At 43.5% G+C, this 25,264-nt stretch overlaps 2 protein-coding genes across 4 annotated transcripts in view; one reads left to right on the top strand and one right to left on the bottom strand.

Moving 5' to 3' along the window:
• The window catches only part of CNKSR2 (connector enhancer of kinase suppressor of Ras 2), a 283,532-nt gene extending 279,592 nt beyond the window's left edge, over positions 1–3,940 (top strand). For all 3 annotated transcript variants that reach the window (XM_018043877.1, XM_018043876.1, XM_018043878.1), the window contains one exon: positions 1,513–3,940. In XM_018043877.1, the coding sequence (XP_017899366.1) occupies positions 1,513–1,728 (216 nt within the window). In that variant the 3' untranslated portion in view covers positions 1,729–3,940. The remainder of the gene's footprint in view (positions 1–1,512) is intronic.
• Positions 3,778–7,493, bottom strand: KLHL34 (kelch like family member 34). The gene has a single exon (XM_018043882.1). It carries the CDS (start codon positions 7,395–7,397, stop codon positions 5,454–5,456), a length of 1,944 nt encoding a protein of 647 aa, XP_017899371.1. The 5' UTR covers positions 7,398–7,493; the 3' UTR covers positions 3,778–5,453.
• Positions 7,494–25,264: the final 17,771 nt, after the last annotated feature.

The raw sequence follows: 25,264 nt of genomic DNA, 5'->3' as shown, positions 1-25,264 counted from the left end.
GTAATTGTGCTGTATACATTAACAGTTCCCAAACTCACGTGTTACTTTTTTCTTATACATTTCTATATGCATTTACATTGTCTCCAGTCTTCTTATGCCACCCCCAGATTGGGGAGGAGGTGGTGAGGAAAGGGAAACAGGCAGGAAGTTGAAGAAGGAGCCAGAAAAGTCAGCCCCCTCACTGTGTGTCTCAGTGGAGACGGCCTGCCATACATACTCTCCCTAATCAGACCATGCACCCTGAAAAACTCAAAACCAGAAAAGAACTGTCATACCAAGTTTGTGATGCAGTCATTTCAAGAAATAGGTCAGAGAGTTCGTTTGGAAAATATTTCAGATCCATAGTCTAATGCTGAGGTTTCATAATTTTGAGACAGAGTACCAAAGAGATCCTGGGCTTCTCTGGTGGTTCAGTGGTAAACAATCCACCTCCCAGTGCAGGAGACACAGGTTTGATCCCTGGGTCGAGGAGATCCCCTGGAAAAGGAAATGGCTACCACTCCAGTATTCTTGCCTGGAGAGTCCATGGAAAAAAGAACCTGGCGGGCTACAGTCCATGGGGTGACAAAAGAGTTGAACATGACTTAGCAACTAAACAACAACCAAAGAGATTAACAAAATAGGAAATACATGATTTGAAAAAACTTCTGGTAGCCAACAGCCAAATTCTCATAGTCAATTAGCTCTCAGTTGATATTCATGTGAATGCTGTTGCAAATCCATGGGACAACTTAATGACCTTTGGATAACTAAGACAGAATTTTTTAAAGAGCTTTAATATACATAAGAATAATTCTGGTGCCCAACTAAGGTCCAGAGATATCCTTACTACCTCCCACTTCACAGAGCCCCCATTCTCATTCAGGTCCAAACTGCCAACTGAGCATCTAGCAGGAGGAGATAGGACAATGCAGAAGTAACTGAAGACACAATGGGATAAGCCCACTCAACAGCAGTGATCAAGTGTTACGGGGACTCATAGAAACGAAGGAGAAAACATTTTTTCAGTTGTTTAAGGAAGGCTTGAAGAAATAAGAGGCATATGAACTGGACATTAAAGGATGAGGAAAAGTTTCCATAGGCAGAGATGGGAAAGAGGATAGGCCCCGAAGGAAAAATAAATCAGAGTGCCTGTATGTAGAAAAAAGTACCTGAGGATTTGAATCTAAATAGGGAGTTTGAGTATCCAGTGAACCAGTGAAGTTGTTCAGTCACGTCCGACTCTGCAATCCCATGGACTGTAGCCTACCAGTCTCCTCCATCCATGGAATTTTCCAGGTAAGAGTACTGGAGTGGGTTGCCATTTCCTTCTCCAGGGGATCTTCCCGACCCAGGGCTCGAACCTAGGTCTCCTGCATTGCAGGCAGACACTGTACCCTCCGAGCTACCAGGGAAGCCCGAGTTAGAGTATAACAGAGCTGTTTCTTCTTGGCTTTTGCCTATTAATTCTTTAGTTAAAATTTAAAGAAAATTCTGTCCCTTTTGTAACTCTTGAATCCTTTTATTTTTCAGGCCAGAGAAGGGGAAGTAGCCATTATCGATAAAGTACTAGACAATCCAGACTTGACATCGAAAGAATTCCAGCAGTGGAAGCAGATGTACCTCGATCTTTTCTTGGATATCTGTCAGAACACCACCTCAAATGACCCATTAAGTATTTCTTCTGAAGTAGATGTAATCACTTCCTCTCTCACACACACTCATTCATACATTGAAACGCATGTGTAAGTGTATTGTGCCCTCTGGCCATTTGGTACCTTCTGGTACTTTGAACAAGTATATAAGGTAGTTTTTATATCAACGTGTAGGACACGTTGACAAGCTATACTTTAATGTTACATTATATGAAACAAACCCTATATGGTCATAATACCACTGTCTTTAATGAGCATTTGTATATTTTATATGCAGTTAGTGCTCAGCTTATGTTTACCATGTGCAAAATCAACTGTCTTCAATGATTCAAAATTAACTTTTGCAAACAACCCTGAAGACAGGTGGTCTTCAAGTAGGAAAAAAAAACACAAAAAGGCGGTTTTCTATCTAAGGTCATCTTTTCTCCCTTTAAGTTAATTTTATATAAACAAGACTTCAAAACTAAATCACATTTTTTCAGGTGCAGACATCCTTGTGGGTGGGAAAGAATTTAAACCTTTTTTATATTTATTAAAATGTTCTAAGAATTTTCTTAAACATTGCACAAAGTTTAATGCTGTAGTTTTATTTTTGTGAAATGTAGATGCGCATACATACAAGAGTTGAGCAAAATAGAAGAGCATCAACATAAGAAAAGTTCAGGTATCAAATATTCGTCTTAATAGTCTATTAACTTGTGAAAGCTGGTTAATGGAAATACTATTCCATATCCATGGGGACACTCAATGGTGTATCAGGGCAAAGCTTTGTAAGATGTTTTTGTAACTGAGACCAAAATTGAAGATAGAGCTGCTTTATTTTCTTGGTTTAAATCTTCCTTTATTTTTGTAGTGATGAAATGCTGATTGTGTACAGAGGAATTTGAGAGTGAATTTTTTAAAACACACAACTCACCCAGAAAGGCAGCTAACATATATATATATATAATTTCAGCCCAAACTCATGTTTTTAAACTCCAACTCCTAAAAACCTACAAGGTATAAACAGAAATGAATCAACTTCCCAGTTAGTGTCCAATTTTCCCCCTAGTCCATTAGTGAAACTTATATAATTATACTTCAGGCAGGGAAGTAAAATATGTTTGGTTACAGGCTGATGTGTGTTCTAATATAGAAAACAATGTTGAAAAAGAAAAATGTACCTCTCTCCTGAGGAGCAAGAGGATGATGGTCATTCAGAGAGATATTACATTGAACTATACGAGAGAAACAATTTTTAGAGGTTTTTCCTAGTTTCATGATTTGTTCTATAGAGTGGATAAAGTCTATGAAAAAATCCTCTTCATATATTTCCATTTATAAGCATCTCATTTTTGAAAAGTGATCACAGCATGATAATGACTGTGCTGCTTTTTAGTGTCTGGCTGCATAACGTACAAGTCACAGTTTGCTGGGTTTTGGTTTTGTTTTGTTATTTTTTCTTTAGAAGGAGGAAGAGACCCTCCTTTACTATTCTATATCCTGAAATCTACTTCTAATCAGCTTTATACTGTTGCCTGTACAGCTCAGTGAATGTACTTTCATCTCTAAGAGTTCAGATATCTGCCAGTGACTATTTTTGCTGTAGAGAAGAAAGTAAAAACTCCACAGCGAGGATCTTTTTCTTTGCTTTTGAAATCACCATTGAATCACTATCGTTTTGCAGACTTTGCACAACTGTACAGGAGAGTGGCCTTTCTACAGCACATTTTCAGTAATCCTATATTTAGTCAAAGTGGATGAGAAATCATGTATTAATGTTTGTATGGAATTTGGGGTCCAGTGTAATATTTTTATCATTTAAAAAAACCTATTTGTAAAAACATTTATTTACTGCATGGATATTGACGCACATTAAATTTGTGGGATTTTGTATATGTAAAAAAAAAAAACCAAAAAGCAAAAAAAAAAAAAAAAAAAAGAAACCTCTTGTCCTAAAATGAAGTGTGCTTGTTACAGGTGTTTAGACTTGTTGATGTTTACTAGACCAAATGTGTACATTTACTTAAAAATATCTGTACCTGATGGATGTGTCGTGGATACAGTGGCCAGATTGTGCCTCTGTCAACAGCGAGTTGATGGAAAGACTAGCTGTGTTGCTACTAAGCGGCTTTTACTTTGGTGAAGTTGGCTCTGTTGTTTTAAATGGTAAAAAGTAAACTAATGAATTTTAAAAGACTCGTGGCTAGCTTAGCATGAAAGAGACCTTTAACGCTATATATCTGTACATTTTATTGCATTAGTTTCAAATCTAGGAGAGAGGCGGCACTGTAAACTGAAGTCAAATAAATTCAGCTCTTAATGAATCCTTATAAAGCACCTATTTTATTCATGCAGTCCACATCACATTTCTTTGTGACTGAATGACATGCCACCCCACCACCCCCAGTTACAAGTTTTAACTTTGTCACTCCACTGTGGTATAAGCCAGAAGAGGCAGTGTCCAGTACATACAAGAATCTTCTCTGAAATCCTGCGAAATCAAGTTGGTTTCCCATTTACCTGACACAAACTTTAAAATTTCACCTGCTGCTCTTTCCTTTCTCTGTGATTCTTTTGGGAAGGTGGGGTAGAGGGTCTGGGAGGCCAGGTACCATCAAAAATAAACCTAAAAAATTTTTTTTACAAGTATTACCTACAGCGTGTCTGCAGAATGAACATTTAAAGAGGATGAAAGAAATAGGGGTTTTGTTAGCTGCTGCTGAGTCACTTAAGTCTTGTCCGACTGTGTGTAACCCTATGGACTGGAGCCCACCAGGCTCCTCTGTCCTTGGGATTCTCCAGGCAAGAATACCAGAGTAGATTGCCATTTCCTCCTCCAGGGGATCATCCGGACCAAGGGATAGAACCACATCTTTTGTCTCCAGCATTGGCAGGCAGCTTTCTTACCACTAGCACCACCTGGGAAGCCCTGTTAAATGTTCCACTAAATCAGAGAAGCCGGATTATTATGGCGAAAGTGAAGTTGCTCAGTCGTGTCCGACTCTTTGCGACCCCATGGACTGTAGCCTACCAGGATCCTCTGTCCATGGGATTTTCCAGGCAATAGTCCTGCAGTGGATTGCCATTTCCTTCTCCAGGGGATCTTCCCAACCCAGGGATTGAACCCGGGTCTCCCACATTGTAGACAGACGCTTTACCGTCTGAGCCACCACGGAAGTTATTATGGCTAAGGGCTGCACAAATAAAACTTAAAACCAATAAGCTGGCAAAAGTCAGAGCAAAAGCAGACTAGGGTAAATAAGGATGAAGTACAGAAAAACTTAACCTAGGTTATTTTCTCCAAAAATAAAAATAAAGTGCTTTCTAGGAGATTTTTTTTTCTCAGTTCTGTATCTGTATTAAACCATCAAAGCAGAACTATAACCATGATTCTGTATCATAAAATCATAGTTCTCCCTATAGTGATTGCATGTTTTTTAACCAAGGCACTTTCCCTTCATTATTTATTCAGATAATGCCATCTTCTAGAACCATTTATTACAGTCATTATACCTAACAATTTTCTGGTCTGGTATATAACTTATTATGGTACGTTTTTTGGCTGTTTGGCACAAAAATAATCATTGCTTAGAACCTGCAAAACACTTTTAACTACAAGAGGGAAAACGGGGTCATACTTTATTTTCGAAAGTCCATCTCTAGCCCAACATGAGAATTTCTAGAAATCCCCAGCTCGCTGGAGATGATTCATATATCCTTCTAAATTTGATCCCTCCTGTCTCCCATTCTCAGAATAAGGGCAAATGTTTCTCTTTGGACAAGTCTAGGAAAAGCCCATGGCTTGCTCCTCCCTAGCCCTGAGGCTGCTTAACCCATTTAGCCCAGCACAAAATCCGGTGTCTCTCCCGGCTCTCCCTCCCTCCGCTCGTCCCCACCCTCTGCCAGCTGCAGCACTGCGCACTGCAGGCCGCTCCAGGCCCAAGGCAGCGCGCAGCCAATGTCCTCCCAGCGGTCCAGGTCGAGGTCATAGCCCACCACGTTGCGGGTGGGCACCTGGCGTGAGTCCCGCCACTTGAGGCCGCCCAGTAGCAGCACCGTCTCCTCCACCAAGGCCAGCCCATAGCAAAAGCGGTCGTAGGGTAGCGGCCGCAGCCGAGTCCACTGGTCGGTGCCGGGGTCGTAGCGCTCGATCTCGGAGAAGGGCTCGTATCGCCCCAGAAAGGCGAACACCGCGCCGCGCAGGGCGGCCATGTGGTGCCCGAAGCGGGCCGTGCCCATGGACGCTCTCTTGCTCCACGCCTGCTCCCCGGGAGCCAGGGAGTACACGTCCCGGAGGCTGTTCGCGCCGCCGTCGCCTCTCCCCGCCTTGCCCCCGGAGATGTACACGACGCCACGGTCCCCAACGGCGCCCGCGTGGCCGTGCAGAGCCCGCGGCAGCGCCCCGGCCGCCGTCCAGCGGTCTCGGCGCAGGTCATACATTTCCACCGAAGCCAGCGCTTGGCCGCCCGCGCCCAGGCCCCCGACGGCGAGGAGCCCCTCGCCCACGGCGCCGCACCAGAAATGGGCCCGTGCTTCCCGCATAGGGGGCACCGTCGTCCACACGTGGAAGCGCGGGTCGTAACGGTGCACTTGAGCCATGACAGCCAGCGGGCCGTGCGCTGGGGGCGAGCAGGCGCCGCCCGACGGGCTCTCCCCGCCCAGGACGAACAGGAAGTTGCCCGCGACACACACGCTGTGCCCCAGCAGCTGAGCAGGCAGCCGCGTGAGGCTGCGCCAGCAGTGGTTGTACACGTCAAAGGCCACCACGTCCTGGGTGAGCTCCCACTCCTCCTCCTCCACCTGCTCCTCTTCCTCCTCCTCCTCTCCCTCCTCTTCCTCCGGCTCCGGCGCAGCGCCCCTGCCCCGGGCTGCCCGCGGGGGGACCACGACTTCCTCAGTCACCACCTCCCGCCCGCGGCGCCCCCCGACCAACAAGATGCGCGTTTGAGGGCTCCGGACGCTGGTCTGCTCGCCCTGCATGAGCGGCTGGCGGGAGGGCGACGTGTGGTAGTTGAGGGCCTGGATGATGAGGCCCTTGACCCGGGCGGGCAGAGTGAGGCCGGAGCCCGAGTACACGCGCCGCAGCACGTCGGTGGGCACGAGGCCAAAGCGGACCCGCTCGAGTAGCTGGGTGCAGTGGGCCAGGCGTTCGGCCTCGGGCTCCTGCCGCAGCCAGGCCAGCGCCAGGCCCAGCAGCCGGGCCTCAGGCACCCGCGCCACGTCAGGGGCACCCAGCACGGCCCTCAGCGACGCGGGGTTGAGCTCCAGAAGGCCGGCCGGGCCCGCGCCCCGCGCCAGCAGTTCCCTCAGGTGGGTCACAATGCAGCGTTCGGCCGCGCCCAGCGTGTGCGCCAGGCCAAAGCGAGCCGCCACGTTGGCGGCGAAGCAGCAGTTCTCCGGGGACAGCTGGCGCTCCAGGTAGCGGCCGCAAAGCCCCAGGGCCTCGGTGACCTGCAGGTAGCTGGCGGCCTCCAGCGTGTCCTCCACTGTGTCCATGGAGAGCGGCAGCCAGGCGGTGTAGATGAAGTCCAGCAGGCGCTGCAGGCCCGCCGCCGACGGCACGTGCAGGTGGATCACGCTCGCCCGGGATTCCCGGGTGTGACTCTTGAACAGAGCCCTGAAGTAGTCGCTGGAACACGCGAGGAGCGACCTGTGCGCCGGGAACTCGCTGCCCTCCACCTTCAGCGTCACGTCGCACAGGAAGCCCTCGGCGCGCAGCGCCTGGTAGCCGGTGAGCAGCGAGCCGCCATGAGCTTTGCAGTAAGACAGGAAGTAACTCATGATGCCCAGGGCGGGAAGCGGCCGGGCCGGGGCTGGGGCCAGCCAGACGCGGCCGGAGGCATCCCGGGACACGGAGCCCCCGGGCCCCCCGCGCGAGCCGAAGAGCCCCTAGCAGGGGTCCATTTTTGCCTGCTCAGCTTAAAGCCCAGGCCTCCTTCATACAGGTCCGCAGATCTGCCCGTACCCTTCTCAGAGCAAATCTGGTAGGGAAACGATTTCCAGAAGCACCTAGTAGCGGAGAGCGCGGAGTTTGGAGTTTTCCGGGAGGTGCAGGGTTCGGTTTCGGCGGCTGCCAAGGCTGCCAGCGCGTTGCCCAAAACCCCCTCCCCGGCCCTGTTTGGGGAGCCCACACCTGCGCGCCTGGGGCCGCAGTGGCCGCGCACCATCACCTGGAAGGGCGGAGCTGCGGATGGACTGACTCCCGAGGGGTGCTGGATCTCCGACGGCCCAGATGCACAGATGGGGCCGGACGAGGGCTGTCCGGGAAGTGCCGGGCGAGGGCTCTGACCTCCGGGGGGTGGACAAGGAGGGTTCTGCGGGCACTGGCGAGGGCCGGGGACAACTAGCTAAGGGGCAGGGGGGGTGAACTTGTTCCGCGCGGAGGATCAAATCAAAGCCTGGGGGATTAGGGAGGAGGGGCGCGGGTCAGCGCGACGGGTCGCAGGCGTGATTGGGCGCCACACATAACATGCCAGTAGCTCACAGTGACAGGAATAGCGCGCGGCCTCGGCCTCCCTGTCGCGCCCCGCCCCGCTCCCCGGCTGCTGGCTGAGAACCGAGGGCGCAGGAGGAAGCGGCCCGGCCTGGGACATGACTCTCGTGACCCGTCAAGCCGCCGGTCACCAGGGGGTCCCGGTAACCCGGCTGGGGGTGCGGAGAGCGCTCACCGGAGAGGCGCGAGTCGCGGGGACGCTGTGCTTGGTGATGTCTGGAGAGGGGCACCCGGCTGGGCTGGAGGAGGACGACCCTCTTCCCGGGGCTCCTGTGGCTAGGAAAAAAGCCCCTGGCTCACAGCTTTCTGCTTTAAGGAGGCCCTAATTAATCCTTCGGGAGCGGGGATTAAGCGGCGATTTTGCGCGCTGACACCCAGGAGCCCGCTACGCGCAGAGGAGCCGCTGGCCGGAATCTTGCCCCGGCGAATCCAGGCTCCCAGCCAGTGGCGCTCCGAAGCACGCCCCTCACCTGGACTCACCCTTGCGTGATGCTGGGCCTTACTCTGCGCCCTTCCCGAGGTCTTCCTGGCTTGCCTCACACTCCGCTTTCGGGAGTTTGCGCCCACCTCTCTCCCCGACCCCGTCTGAGTTCTCCCTTCCTGTTCTTAAACCCTGTCTCGCCCATCCCTTGGCAAAGTGGACGAGGAAACTGTAGGTGACTTGGGTTTTCTGCTTTTGAATGACCACTTCCTTTAAGAAAATAAGTCTTTGCAGTTTCTCTCCCCGACTTTCCAGTGTATTAGTCGCTCAGTTGTGTCCGACTCTTTGCGACCCCATAGACTGTAGCCTGCCGGGTTCCTCTGTCCATGGAAATCTCCAGACAAGAATACTGGAGTGAGTAGCCATTCCTTTCTCCAGGGGATCTTCCTGTCTCAGGGATCGAACCCAGGTCTCCCTCACTGCGGGCAGATTCTTTACCATCTGAGCCGCCAGGGAAGCTCCAGATTTTCCAGGCTCTGATCTAATTAAGGTCCGCCCCGTCCTCAGTGCTGGGATGTGATAATGGGCAGTAAGGTTGCAAAGCTGGCAGAGGCTGCAGTTTCAAAGCACCCCTCCTCAGGAAGTTATTTTTACAAGGTGCACCAAGCACAGAAATGATGGCTAAAACCACCCTAATCTTGAAACATGAGGAAAGCCTTTCTCCATCTCCAGCACCCTGCTCTTAAAGAACTAAACGATTAATATAACTGCTCTTTATTGCCAGTTTGGAAGGTTCTGTGTGTTTTGCTTTCATCTAGAATTGATTTTTCTGTTTTCTAATACAACCTCTCTGGTAATCTATTTTAAGCAAACCTTTTGAATGCGTTTGAAGTGACTTGCATTTCTTACAGTTGAGGTTGTATTTCACTAAAAAAAAAAAGCCACAGAAGGAAAAAATTCTATCATTTTCTGCCTGGTATGCCACTGGTATTACAAGGTCTCCACATAGAAGTAATTCTTGAAGTACATAAAAATAAGTAAAATGATTTTGCTTTGTTGTCAAAGATGGAACTGTTGTATGACTTAAATTAGACAAATTATAAAATGCAGGCAGGGGCTCAGGTTAAGGGCTTGCTTAAACTCCAGAGGCTAAAAATACTGCAATTTGAATTCCTAATGTAGAGCTACAGATGGATTGGGGGAGGAGAGGATGCTGGTTGGTTTGGGTTTTTCTTTTCTTTTCTTCAGTACTAAAATTCTTAACTCAAAAATAAAATACCAGCTTGGTTCACTATGCACAGATCTGTATGGTGAAGTTAAATGGGCTTTACTCAACCTGATAGAATTTTGCTAGAAGGGATATTTGACATCATTTAGCCAAACCCTTTCCCCTTCCTCCCCCAATTTCTTGTTTTTCTTTTTAAAAATGTGGCTGATGAGCCCCAGAGGGAGTACGGTTTGTCTGGGTGACTTGGATATTGAGTTACAGAGTCTGGACCTATATTATGTGACCTCGTGTATGATAAAAATAAAGTAGTGCAGTGCACAGTCAGTTGATTTAAACCAAATTTCAGAGTGATGAAGTTTAAGCAGTTTTTAAAACAGCGTATTTCTAACCCCCAAATTGAACCACACATCCCATCAGCTCTGTCCATCAGCATGCATTCAATTTGAATCCAAAATGTCACACTTACTTGAGAATAGAGATGGTGTGGAAGATTTTAAACTCTTGACATCAAAAATCCAGTTTTACGCAAGTACCTGTTCATTGCCAGCCCAACATGCCACTTTAACATATTTTGCCATTGAGGATATGGTGAAATGTGTTAAGTGAGAAAATTTTCCTATTAGATGTGTCTACAAGGTCTTCTTTAGAAAATATATTAAAACTGTCAGTCCATCCAAGAACATTATTGTCCTTTGAGTAGCATTTATGGAAAGTATAAATATTTTAATTTCTTGGCAATATTAAGTAGGATGTGATTGGTCTGTTGAAAATGATCAGCTTATAAGTTGTCCTCCCCCTTTAGACTATAGACTTCTTGAGGCCAGGAACTATTTCTTGATCTTTTTATGTCCATCCCCTGTCATAGTCTTTGGCATGAGTAATGTTGAGTTGAACAGATATAGGGAATGTCACTGTCAGTGGGAGGAGTAAAGGATTGTTAAGAGGGACTTGACTTAAGACAATTTCTTTCTTTCTGCTTCTCTTTCTTCCCTTCACACAGCTGCAGTTGCAGACACCCCCTGATACAGCCATGAGCTAACATCCCTAGGAATCAAGTGGCTCACCATAGGTGGCCCACAACTGAGAGAAGGTTGGACCATGTCATCCAACTCTGTCCTACATCCCTAGCCCTTTACCAAGACCGGCCCCACATGGCTCTTGGCATCTAGTTGGACACACTACTCTTCCTCCTCCTCCTGGGATGCATGGCCCCAGGTGTTCCAGCAGCTCCTCCACACCCCACTTTGTATGGCCAGGCTTCTACTAAAGGCCCAGCTACACACTCCAGTGTGGCTGTTGGGACCCTGCCCTTTCTCTGAGCCCCTCACCCCATGTCAGGACTGGGACCTGCTGTCAACCATCCCTTTCATACATCTGCACCTCCTGTGACAGAGCCTAGAACTAAAGTTCTAGCACCCATCTCATTTCCCACATCAAAGTAGCAGTGCTAGTCAACCATGGCACTCCACTTTCCTTGAATAGGCCCTACCTAGCTAAATGTAAGTTCCATAGTTCATGCCTCTAAAATAATTGTATTTGTTGAAAAAATTCCACAACTAAAAACGTCCATGTATAATGGGCACTTACACTTTTTTTGCAAATGTAATCTGCAATGGTAACAGCTTTGTTGAGATATTATCCATATAATAAATACACAATTAATTTGATCAAAGTGTACAATTCAGTGGTTCTTAGCATATTTCCAGAGTTGTGCAAACTTCTCTAGAATCTCATTTTGGAAGATTTTCATAACCTCGAAAAGAAACCCCATGCTCTTTAATTCTCACTTCCCTGTACCACCTGTCCCCCAAGGCCTAAGCAACCACTGCTCTATTTTCTGTCTCTATAGATTCTGGATATTTCATGTAGATGGAAGGAATCATGTAATACATGGTCTCCTGGTGATTGTCTTCTTTGACTTAGCATAATGTTTTCAAGGTCCATCCATTGTAATGCACTTTTGAGGGAAAAAAAAATAGAAGGATTTGTATAATAATAACATTGGGAACTTTTTCTCAAAACCACAACATTCTAAAATGTGCTGTTTGATATTTAGGATATAGTTTTGTCAGGTTAACTCTTCTCTCTAAGAATTTTTTAATATGTATTTTTATCTTTTTGGCTGCATGGGTCTTAGTTACTGCATGTGGGATCTAGTTCCCTGACCAGGGAACCTCTGCCCACTGCATTGGGAGCATAGAGTCTTAGCCACTGACCTGCCAGGGAAGTCCCTTGGCAGGTTAATTCTTTATCATCTATCACTACTGACTCTTTTCAATCCCAATATGCTTCCTTCCAACACATGATTTCTGGAAAGTTCCGTGGAGAGTCTATTATTAGAAATTGACACATTAACTTAGCTAATTGTGAAAACATGATTACAAAAAAATAACAGACATTCTTCAGTAGAGAAAAAAAAATCCCATATTAATGACACTCAGATTAGCAAGACCATTTTTTGTGGATGAAACGTATTTTATCTTTGTGCAGCTTAAGTGAAAGAATTTCAAGGGGTACAGTGTGTGTGTGTGTGTGTGTGTGTGTGTGTGTGTGTGTGTGTGTTTTAATCATGAGTGATTTTGGCATTCTGGGCCAACTGACAGCTAAAGAAGCAATGTGGTGGGTAGAAAAGGACTGGGCTTTGGGGTCAGACAGATCTGTGCTCCGATTCCAGATCTGCCCCATTAGACTTTAAACAAGTGAGTTAAATTCTGTGAATGACTTTTTAGTTCCCCAACCAGGGATTGAACTCAGGGCTACGGCAGTGAAAGCATCGAACGTTATGCACTGGACCAGCAGGGAACTCGCTCATTTTATTATTTTTAAGATACTGCTGCTACTTTCATAGCACTGTCAAAATAAAATTAGGTTATGTATCTATGACAATTCCTAGCCTGAGTATACAAAATAGATCTGAGTTCTCTTCCTTCTCCCTCCCTTAACTTAAAACCTTCTGAAAATTCATAATACCAGAGGCCAAGCAGCCAGGAAATCTAATAGCAGTGGTTTTCAGTGGTCATCCTGCAGCATCACCTGGCAACCTTTTAAGAAGTGTAAATTCTTGGCCCCGCCTCAAGCCTAATACATCAGAAACCCTAGAAATGGGTCCAGTAATCTGCTTCACAGCAAGCCCTCCCAGTGATTCTGATGCACAAGAAAGTGTGAGAACACTGTGATAGAGAATTGATGATAATTCTCTATTCTCGATTTTGGGAATCATACACCCCAAATTCACTATTCTTGGTAACAACTTGTTCTAAACATGATGTCAACATTCTCCCCCCGAAAAAGAGGAAGCCCACTGGCTCCAAAAGGTCAGAGGTTGGAGACTTAGACGAGAAAAATTAGTAGCTCTGCCATACATCATATGACTCTAAAATAAATTGTGGGCTTGTTTGCCCTTCCCTACCCCAGAGAAGATGACAATATTAACAGTGATCTCTGTGGCATGAGAGGATTCAGTAATCAATGCATTTTCCCAAACAATACTTGATTGAATACTCAAATTAGAAAGTGGGAAAGGAGTAGGTGAAGGCTGTATATTGTCACCCTGCTTGTTTAACTTATATATAGAGTACATCATGCGAAATGCTGGGCTGGATGAAGCACAAGCAGAATCAAGACTACCAGGAAAAATATCAATAACCTCAGAAATGCAGGTGACACCACCCTTATGGCAGAAAATGAAGAGGAACTAAAGAGCCTCTTGAGAGCCTCTTGATGAAGGTGAAAGAGGACAGTGAAAAGGCTGGCTTAAAACTCAAAATTCAAAAAAGACACAGAAAAAGTAGGCACAAGGATGGTAAAGGAGGCCAAGGGAGGGGGTGGGTACTAACCACATCTACCATGCCCACATTGAACTAACAGAAAGTCAGCAACATCTGTGTACATCTAGGGAGGTCCCGAAGCCCCAGCATTCCCACTTCAAGAGAAGACTGGATGGGTATATCTGTGGTCCCAGGAGCATCAGCTGTTGATGGTATCGTGAGGATCAGAAACATCTTACCCAAGTAGTGCTTGACACGAAATGCTGACTAGGCCTATTGCCCATTAGGCAGTGAACAGACTTGACCTCAGCGGCTGCATAACTACAGACTGGTGACCCCAAAGATGCTGCTCAGTGCCCAGAGATCCATAAACAGGTCAGAGGACCAAGTTAACAGGTGCTGAAGGAGGTTGGAACACACTTTCATTCCTGTGCGGTCCACTAGGACAGCAGTCCAGCAGTCATGTAGCATCTGCCAACCCTCACCCTCCAGATAGACTCTGTGGACCAACTGAAGGATGGCAAGCTTTGGCACATTCCTATCCAAGTAAGACTCCTGAGGGTGTGGTCCCTGCCCTGCTCTTTGTTTCTCATCCAAGTCTGTCCCTATCCTCTCATTGAGGCTTCTTATTCCTCTGAGCCTCGTGACCAGTTGTGACTTCGTCAGCAACTCATCCCTTTGTGCTTTTACCTACAGAAAGAAATGCGTTTAGTACAGAGTTAAAAGAGTGGGCTCTGGGACCAGCGTGCCCAGGTTCAAATCCTGGCTCTACCATGCTCAAGCCGTTTGACTTGGAACAATTTGTGTGGCTCCCGGTTTCAGCTTTCTCATCATAGGAATACACAGGACAGGATTGAGGGCTGTGTTAATAGCACTGGCTACACTGTAGCTAATAAACATAGAGATTCTCCCTAAATTAGGGAAATATACATAGTCCTGAAAAAATTATTTTCTTTTTTAATTAAAAAAAATTATTGGAGTATAATTGCTTTACAGTGTTTGTTAGTTTCTGCTGTGCAACACTCTGAACCAGCTGTAAATATACATATCATATCCACTCCCTCTTGAGCCTCCTTCCTGCCCTTCTAGGTCAGCACAGAGCACCAGACTGAGCTCCCTGAGTTATACCGCAGCTTCCCACTAGCTATTTCACGCATGATAGTTACATATGTCAGTGCCACTCTCCCAGTTTGTCCAGCCCCTCCCTCCCCTGTGTCTACAAGTCCATTCTCTTTAAGTCTGCGTCTCTGCTCCTGCCCTGCAAATAGGTTCATCTGTACCATGAGAAAATGACTTTCAGTGAAGAGTTTACATATATTGTTAATTCTCCCTCCATGAAAATATTCAAGAACCTTACAGGAAAGCATAGAATAACCCTTGAACTATGGTATTTAATAGCAAGCATTGATTGGTACAATATATTGACTCTTTAAGCCACCTTTCATTAGTAATTTATACTCTTGATAGAAAGGAAAAATCATTACATGGGAGAGATCAATCAGTAGGTTCATGACCTCTATGGGATTTTACTCTGGATCTTCCCATAACACTTGCTCAAAGGCACTCACGTTTACTTAGGGGCAGAGTAGGGCCTTGAATTCAGGTTTCCAGAGCCCCTATCATAGGACTCTGAAAAATAGCGGCAAGCAGCCTTGCAGTCGTGTTCTTGGATTTTAAAAAACAGCAGAAAGGGATTTTCGCAAAGCAATTCTTTCAGCCAAAAATCCATGATGAATAAGTTTGTGTAGCACAGATGTTTAATAGTAAATATTGAATAGTTTTACAAATTGACCTTGTAAGCAGAGCACATCATAAAAGCCTGTGACTGTTAATTGGAGGGTGTACCTGATACCACAGTGGCCTGGTAATGATGCTCTGTGTTGGTGTTCAGACTAAGGGTTATGCAGGAGATCAGCCATCTTCCTGTCCTTATGAGTATGAAAAGTGAAAGTCGCTCAGTTGTGTCCAACTCTTTGCGATCCCATGGACTATACAGTCCATGGAATTCTCCAGGCCAGAATACTGGAGCGGGTAGCGTTTCCCTTCTCCAGGGGATTTTCCCAACCCAGGGATCGAACCCAGTCACCAAATTTCTTACAATTGCCTCCTTGCGTAATAATATATAATAAATACTGTTTGCATTTTTCTAACATAACATACGTTTTCCCTTTAAATAAACTATGTTGTTAACTTTCCTCATCTTTTTTCAAAGACAGAAATTTTAAAATCTTGACCAGAACAGAAAAGAATAATAAAGAAAGCAAAAATGCCAAAAATCTTTCCATTTAGTAACCACTAACACTGATGGGATCATGCCACAAATGCTGTTTTAAAGTCAAATTTTTTCTTAACTATATGTTTTGAGGATATTCCCAAGTAAATGTTTATGGCTATAAATATCCTTTATAATGTTTGTATAGTATTTTATAGTATTTAGATGAATATAGCAAAGTTTAACAAGTCTTGTTCTAATGGATATTCAGATAACTTCCAGGTTTTCGCTCTTTTTAAAATTTTTTAATTCTTATTAGAGTGTAGTTGATTTACAATGTTGCTTTAGTTTCAGGTGTACAGCAAAGTGAATCAGTTATGTATATACATATGGCCACTGTTACTGTTTTTGAGATTCTTTTTCCCTATAGGTCATTACAGAGTACTGAGTAGAGTTACCTGTGCTATACAGTACGTCCTTATTAGGTATCTGTTTTGCATATAGTAGTGTATATATTGTCAATCCTAGTCTCCCAGTTTATCCCCTTCTTTCCCCATTGGTAACCATGAGTTTGTTTTCTACATCTGTGACTCTATTTCTGTTTTATAAATAAGTTTATTTGTACCAATTTTTTAGATTCCGCATATAAAAAATATATGATATTTGTCTTTCTCTGTCTGACTTCACTCAGTATGACAATCTCGAGGTCCATCCATGTTGCTGCAAATGGGATTTTTTTCTTTTTTAAGGCTGAGTACTAAAATCACTGCAGACAGTGATTGCAGCCAAGAAATTAAAAGACGCTTACTCCTTGGAAGGAAAGTTATGACCAACCTAGATAGCATATTAAAAAGCAGAGACATTACTTTGCCAACAAAGGTCCGTCTAGTCAAGGCTATGGTTTTTCCAGTGGTCATCTATGGGTGTGAGAGTTGGACTGTGAAGAAAGCTGAGTGCCGAATAATTGATGCTTTTGAACTGTGGTGTTGGAGAAGACTCTTGAGAGTCCCTTGGACTGCAAGGAGATCCAACCAGTCCATCCTAAAGTAGATCAGTCCTGGTTGTTCATTGGAAGAACTGATGTTGAAGCTGAAACTCCAGTACTTTGGCCACCTCATGTGAAGAGTTGACTCATTGGAAAAGACTCTGATGCTGGGAGGGATTGGGGGCAGGAGGAGAAGGGGACAACAGAGGATGAGATGGCTGGATAACATCACCAACTCAATGGACATGAGTTTGAGTGGACTTCAGGAGTTGGTGATGGACAAGGAGGCCTGGCGTGCTGTGATTCATGGGGTTGCAAAGTCAGACACAACTGCGTGACTGAACTGAACTGAACTATTCCATTGTATATATGTACCACGTATTCTTTACCCACTCCCGTCAATAGACATTTAGGTTGCTTCCATGTCTTGTAATATTGTAAATAGTGCTGCTGTGAGTATTGAGGTACAGGTATCTTTCCAAATTATAGTTTTCTCCAGATATATGTCCAATCGTGGGATTGCTGAATCATATGGCACATCTATATTTAGTTTTTTCAAATATTTGAAATTCAAGAAAGATCCAAATGGTAGAGTATTAGGTCACCTTTAAGATTATTTTTAGAAGAATATTTAATGACATGGGAATATGCCCAGAATATATTATTATCAAGTGAAAGAATAAGGTTACAAAAGAGTAACTGCAGTATTATCCTAACTAAATCTGTACATGTATATAGAGCGAAAAAAAACCCTGTAAGGATATACATTAAAATGAAGAGTAAAAAAAAAAAAAAATGAAGAGTAGTTATATCCAGGGGAGTATTACAGGGGATATTTTTTTTTTCTCTTTGTAGCTTTCTGCATATTCCAAATTCTCTACCCTGACAAGTATTACTTTTACATTGGTGAGAAAATAATCAATTTTATTAAAAATATTATCAATAATAACAAAAACTTTGGCCTTGATATTGGTGTAACAAATCAGAAAGGTTTAAAATATGGAGTTATGAGATTTGGGGACAGTTTCTTTCACTAGGCTTTGGGAAAACTCAGTTGATCATATTTGTGAGCAACTAGCCTGGAGATGCTCTGATTAAAAAAAAAAAGGCTTTGAAAGCTTCAAGTTATATGCCTGCTCCAGGTCATCATTTACCAGCTTTACTTGGATTATGCATCAGATGAAACTTCAGTCTGGTTGTAAATTTAAGCAAGCTGTTAGATGGCAACATGGAACATCACTATACACTGAGATAAGCAAGCCCCATTTGCTCCATGATATGAATACATGTATCTATAAGATGAGCTTCATTATAAAAATCAAGTTTCTGACTGTCAGGACACACGTCATTAGTGACACATGGTGCAAGTTTTAAAAAAAATAGCATTTGTTGAAGGAAAATGTATAAAAGAGGAGAAGGAAAGAATGTGCAGTCCTCCAGAACTCACATTGTCCCACTGCTTACCATGGCCAGTGTTCCACAAAATGACCCACCACCAAGATGCTCCACATACTGTAGTCCTAGGTTCAGGAGGCCAGGAGACATCGATGCCACTGTGTAACATAGTGGAGAGCTCCTAGATGGACTAGTGGCTTTATTAAAAAAGGGAAGCCTCCAGACCCAGTAGCTGCTACCAGCTGTCCTTTGCTTGAGCTAACTAGACCTTTTGAGACAGACTGTCCCTAAGCTCCTCAAAGTAGAGAGGACATCAGCCTTCAGAGCCATTCCAGTAAGTCTTGCTTCACTGGGTTTTGTTCATTTAGAACTGAGACCGAGTTTCTCACAACTGCCAGATACCTGGATCACCACAACAGGTTTCTTCCACAGAATAGGAAATAAGAGCTATTCTTCTACTTGGAAGCTTGTCATCCATTATATGGAAACAGTATTTCCCGCAAGGCCTTGTCCAAAGTATAGCCATTGCCTTTGTCCAAGGTCTTCCATGTACAATTGGGAGTGACTTCTCATCCTCTGTCATTCTGCTGGAGGCTCTTCCAGCTCCAATAGTCTGATGGGGTGACACCAACGATGGCTTCCAACACTCATTCTAGCTCCTTGGTGGTCTCTCTTCTGGTGACATTTTGAACTCCCAAACCATTTCAGCCATATAGGCAGTCCTTCATCTCCTGTCATGAATCTGCTGTTTCTTTGATATGAGTCTTGGGATTTTACAAAATAATTTTCTATTTGTGTAATGTACTTCAGTCACTTTTTAAACTGATGTATTCTTCCATAGTGAAGCGATGTCTTCCATAATGAAACAGGAACTATGCAGAAGGGGTCCTTTCTCAAGACTGTTATGCCCTGAAATCTATTGAAGACAAAAGCCCCCTCACAGCTCTCAGTGGCCTTCCAAAGACAGTACGGAGTTGGGTTTTTTCTTCTCATAAGAATTCCTTTTATGATAAGCTTAACATTTCTCCAAAGAAAATGTTACAATACCACAAACTTCTAAGTTGGCATTTACTTAGTTTTTACAAGAGGGATATTTAAAATTTACACACGGCTTACATCTGAACATCTTCAGGTTTTGGAGGTACCTCAAATGGTAACTCTAAAAACAAAACTTAAGGCTACCACATTTTCACAGGTAAATAGAAGCACATCCATGTGACTAGTTCTAAGTCAATACATTCAAATCCTTGGAGCTTCACTGGGTTCTCACCCCAGGTGGCCAGCTGCTTGCCAGGGAAGTGCATTGGGCCAGCCATGTTCCCAGTGTGTGATTCACCAACATGAAGTAACCCGTGAGAGCAGGGAATTATTTACCTCCTTGTCCCCTCAAACTTACCCAGAAACTCTCAGTAAAGACGGCTGTGCCATGGACTCACTACTAGCCTTTCATTATGAGGCTTGTTTTGTAAAATATAACCCTTTACAACCCCTCAATTAATAGTGGTCCTGCTCTTCTCCTATGGGAGAAAAGAAACCAAAGCTCCCATACCCTCTGCAGCACAAAAAGCTGTTTTTGAAACTCTAAAAAGACAAAGCTTTATAAAGGAGAAAATAAAAATTGTCCATATTTACACATCCACAATAAACTCCCATTAATATCTTGGCCTGTTTATTTATGTGGTTTTTCTTTCTGTCTCCCCCTTCTTCCTTCCTTCTCTCCTTTTTCTTTTCTCTCTCTTCCTTTCTTTTTTCTCTTGTTTTGTGTGGGAGGGGTGCTTTTTGTAATTTTATTGGAGTATGGCTGATTTACAATGTTGTTAGTTTCAGGTATACAAAAAAGTGATTTATATATATATATATATTCATTCATTTTCAGATTCTTTTCTCATATAGGTTATCACAGATTATTGAATACAGTTCCCTATGCTGTAATGGCACCCCATTCAAGTACTCTTGCCTGGAAAATCCCCTGGATGGAGGAGCCTGGTGGGCTGTAGTCCATGGGGTTGCCGAGAGTTGGACACAACTCAGTGACTTCACTTTCACTTTTCACTTTCATGCATTGGAGAAGGAAATGGCAACCCACTCCAGTGTTCTTGCCTGGAGAATCCCAGGGACAGCAGAGCCTGGTGGGCTGCCATCTATGGGGTCGCACAGAGTCAGACAAGACTGAAGCGACTTAGCAGCAGCAGCAGCATGCTGTACAGTAGATCCTTGTTGGTTATCTCTTTTATACATAGTACTATGTGTATGTTAATCCCAACCTACTAATTTATCCCTCCCCTCCATGTTTCCCCTTTGGTAACCATAAGTTTGTTCTCTATGTCTGTGAGTCTGTTTCTGTTTTGTAAAAAGTTCATATGTATCATTTATTCAGATGCACATGTAAGTGATATCATATATATTTGTATTTGTGTGAATTACTTCACATAGTATGATAATCTCTGTGTCCACCCATTTTGCTGCAAATGGCATTATTTCATTTTTTATAGCTGGGTAGTATTCCATTGTATATATGTACCACTTCTTCTTTATCCATTCCTCTGTTGATGGACATTTAGGTTGCTTTCATGTCTTGGGTATTCTAAATAGTGCTGCTATGAACATTGGGGTGCATGTATCCTTTCAAAGTATGGTTTTCATCGGATATATGCCAAGGAGTGGGATTACAGGATCATATGACAGCTCTATTTTTAGCTTTTTAAGGGACCTCCATACTATTTTCCATAGTGGCTGTACCAATTTACACTCCCACCAACAGTGTAGGAGAGTCCCTTTTCTCCATACACTCTCCAGCGTTTATTGTTTGTAGACTTTTTGGTAATGGCCATTCTAACCAATATATTTTCTTCCTTTCTTTCTGATATTATATATATATATTTTTTTTTTCAAATAGTCTTTCAAACCCTAAAACCACCAGCAGAAAATTACTAGAGCTAATCAATGAATATACTAAAGTTGCAGGATATAAAATTAACACACAGAAATCCCTTGCATTCCTATACACTAACAATGAGAAAACAGAAAGAAATTAAAGAAACAATCCCATTCACCACTGAGATAAAAAGAATAAAATACTTAGGAATAAATCTACCTAAAGAAACAAAAGACCTATATATAGAAAACTATAAAGCACTGATGAAAGAAATCAAAGATGACACAAATAGATGGAGAAATATACCATATTCATGGATTGGAAGAATCAATAGAGTAAAAAATGAGTAAACTACCCAAAGCAATCTATAGATTCAGTGCAATCCCTATCAAGCTACCGATGGTATTTTTCACAGAACTAGAACAAATAATTTCACAGTCTGTATGATGCAGAGTACATCATGAGAAATGCTGGGCTGGAGGAAGCACAACCTGGAATCAAGATTGCCAGGAGAAATATCAATAACCTCAGATATGCAGATGACACCATGCTTATGGCAGAAAGTGAAGAAGATCTAAAGAGTCTCTTGATGAAAGTGAAAGAAGAGAGTGAAAAATTTGGATTAAAGCTCAACATTCAGAAAACTAAGATCATGGCATCTGGTCCCATCACTTCATGGGAAATAGATGGGGAAACAGTGGAAACAGTGGCTGACTATTTTTCTGGGATCCAAAATCACTGCAGATGGTGACTGCAGCCATGAAATTAAAAGACGCTTACTCCTTGGAAGGAAAGTTATGACCAACCTAGATAGCATATTAAAAAGCAGAGACATTACTTTGCCAAAAAAAGGTCCATTTAGTCAAGGCTGTGGTTTTTCCAGTAGTAATATATGGATGTGAGAGTTGGACTATAAAGAAAGCAGAGCACAGAAGAACTGATGCTTTTGAACTGTGGTGTTGGAGAAGACTCTTGAGAGTCCCTTGGACAGCAAGGAGATCCAACCAGTCCATCGTAAAGGAGATTAGTCCTGGGTGTTCATTGGAGGGACTGCTATTGAAGCTGAAACTCCAATACTTTGGCCACCTGATGCAAAGAACTGACTCATTTGAGAAGACCCTGATGCTGGGAAAGATTGAGGGCAGGAGGAGAAGGGGACAACAGAGGATGAGATGGTTGGATGGCATCACTGATACAATGGACATGAGTTTGTGTAGACTCTGGGAGTTAGTGATGGACAGGCAGGCCTGGTGTGCTGCGATTCATGGGGTCATAAAGAGTCAGACACGACTGAGTGAGTGAACTGAACTGAACTATGCAAATACAAAAAAAAACCTCGAATACCCAAAGCCATTTTGAGAAAGAAGAATGGAACTGGAGTAATCAACTTGCCTGACTTCAGACTATACTACAAAGCTACAGTCATCCAGACAGTGTGGTACTGGCACAAAGACAGAAATATAGATCAATGGAACAAAATAGAAAGCCCAGAGATAAATCCACGCACCTATGGACACCTTATCTTTGACAAAGGAGGCAAAAATATACAATGGAAAAAAGACAATCTCTTTAACAAGTGGTGCTGGGAAAACAGTTCAACACCTGTAAAAGAATGAAACTAGAACACTTTCTAACACCATACACAAAAATAAATTCAAAATGGATTAAAGATCTTAATGTAAGACCAGAAACTATAAAACTCCTAGAGGAAAACATAGGCAAAACACTCTCTGACATAAAGCACAGCAAAATCCTCTATGACCCACCTCCCAGAGTAATGGAAATAAAAGCAAAAATAAACAAATGGGACCTAATTAAACTTAAAAACTTTTGCACAACGAAGGAAACTATAAGCAGGGTGAAAAGATAGCCTTTAGAATGGGAGAAAATAATAGCAAATGAAGCAAATGACAAAGAATTAATCTCAAAAATATACAAGCAGCGCATGCAGCTCAATACTAGGAAAATAAACGACCCAATCAATCAAGAAAGGGGCCAAAGAACAGACATTTCTCCAAAGAAGACATACAGAAGGCTAACAAACACATGAAAAGATGCTCAACGTCACTCATTATCAGAGAAATGCAAATCAAAACCACAGTGAGGTACCATCTCACGCTGGTTAGAATGGCTGCTATCCAAAAGTCTACAAACAATAAATGCAGGAGAGGATGTGGAGAAAAGGGAACCCTCATACACTGTTGGTGGAAATTCAAACTAGTACAGCCACTATGGAGAACAGTGTGGAGATTCCTTAAAAAACTGGATACAGAACTGCCTTATGACCCAGCAACCCCACTGCTGGGCATATAAACTGAGGAAACCACATTGAAAGAAACACATGTACCCCAATGTTCATTGCAGCACTGTTTACAATAGCTAGGACATGGAAGCAACCTAGATGTGCATTGGCAGATGAATGGATAAGAAAGCTGTGATACATATATGCAATGGAATATTACACAGCCATTAAAAAGAAGGCATTTGAGTCAGTTCTAATGAGGTGGATGAAACTGCAGCCTATTATACAGAGTGAAGTGAGTCAGGAAAAAAAAAACACCAATACAGTATCAGTTCAGTTCGGTTCAGTCACTCAGTCATGTCCGACTCTTTGCAACCCCATGAACCACAGCACGCCAGGCCTCCCTGTCCATCACCAACTCCCAGAGTCCACTCAAACCCATGTCCATTGAGTCGGTGATGCCATCCAACCATCTTATCCTCTGTCGTCCCTTTCTCCTCCTGCCTTCAATCTTTCCCAGCATCAGGTCTTTTCCAATGAATCGGTTCTTCGCATCAGGTGGCCAAAGTATTGGAGTTTTAGCTTTAGCATCAGTCCTTCTAATGAATATTCAGGACTGATTTCCTTTAGAATGGACTGCTTGGATCTCCTTGCTGTCCAAGGGACTCTCAAGAGTCTTCTCCAACACCACAGTTCAAAAGCATCAATTCTTCTGTGCTCAGCTTTCTTTATAGTCCAACTCTCACATCCATACATTACTACTGGAAAAATCATAGCCTTGACTAGATGGACCTTTGTTGGCCAAGTAATGTCTCTGCTTTTTAATATGCTGTCTAGGTTGGTCATAACTTTCCTTCCAATGAGTAAGCGTGTTTTAATTTCATGCCTGCAGTCACCATCTGCAGTGATTTTGGAGACAAAAAAAATTAAGTCTGTCACTGTTTCCCCTCTATATGCCATGAAGTGATGGGACCAGACACCATAATCTAGTTTTCTGAATGTTGAGTTTTAAGCCAACTTTTTCACTCTCCTCTTTCACTTTCATCAAGAGGCTCTTTAGTTCTTCTTCACTTTCTACTGTAAGGGTGGTGTCATCTGCATATCTGAGGCTATTGATATTTCTCCCAGCAGTTTTGATTCCAGTATGTGTTTCATCCACCCCGGCATTTCTCATGATGTACTCTGCATATAAGTTAAATAAGCAGGGTGACAATATACAGCCTTGGTGTACTCCTTTCCCTATTTGGAACCAGTCTGTTGTTCCATGTCCAGTTCTAACTGTTGCTTCTTGACCTGCATACAGATTTCTGAAGAGGCAGGTCAGGTGGTCTGGTATTCCCTTCTCTTTAAGAATTTTCCACGGTTTGTTGTGATCTATAGAGTCAAAAGCTTTGGTGTAGTCAATAGATGTTTTTCTGGAACGCTCTTGCTTTTTCGATGATCCAGTGGATGTTGGCAATTTGAATCTCTGGTTCCTCTGCCATTCCTACCATTCTTTGGCATTGCCTTTCTTTGGGATTCAAATGAAAACTGACCTTTTCCAATCCTGTGGCCACTGATGAGTTTTCCAAATTTGCTGGCATATTGAGTGCAGCACTTTCACAGCATCATCTTTTAGGATGTCAAATGGCTCAACTAGAATTCCATCACCTTAACTAACTTTGTTTGTAGTGATGCTTTCTAAGGCCCCCTTGAGTTTGCATTCCAGGATATCTGGCTCTATGTGAGTGATCACTCCATCATGATTATCTGGGTCATGAAGATCTTTTTTGTATAGATATTCTGTGTGTTCTTGCCAACTCTTCTTAATATCTTCTGCTTCTTTTAGGTCCATACCATTTCTGTCCTTATCGAGCCCATCTTTGCGTGAAATATTACCTTGTTATGTCTAATTTTCTTTTTTTTTCTAATTTTCTTGAAGAGATCTCTAGTCTTTCCCATTCTATTGTTTTCCTCTATTTCTTTGCACTGATCACTGAGGAAGGCTTTATCTCTTCTTGCTATTCTCTGGAACTCTGCATTCAAATGAG

This window comes from Capra hircus, assembly GCF_001704415.2.
Source record: "Capra hircus breed San Clemente chromosome X unlocalized genomic scaffold, ASM170441v1, whole genome shotgun sequence".
Classification (NCBI taxonomy): domain Eukaryota; kingdom Metazoa; phylum Chordata; class Mammalia; order Artiodactyla; family Bovidae; genus Capra; species Capra hircus.
The sequence above is the reverse complement of the archived record's forward strand: the minus strand, read 5'-3'. Positions and strand labels throughout refer to the sequence as shown.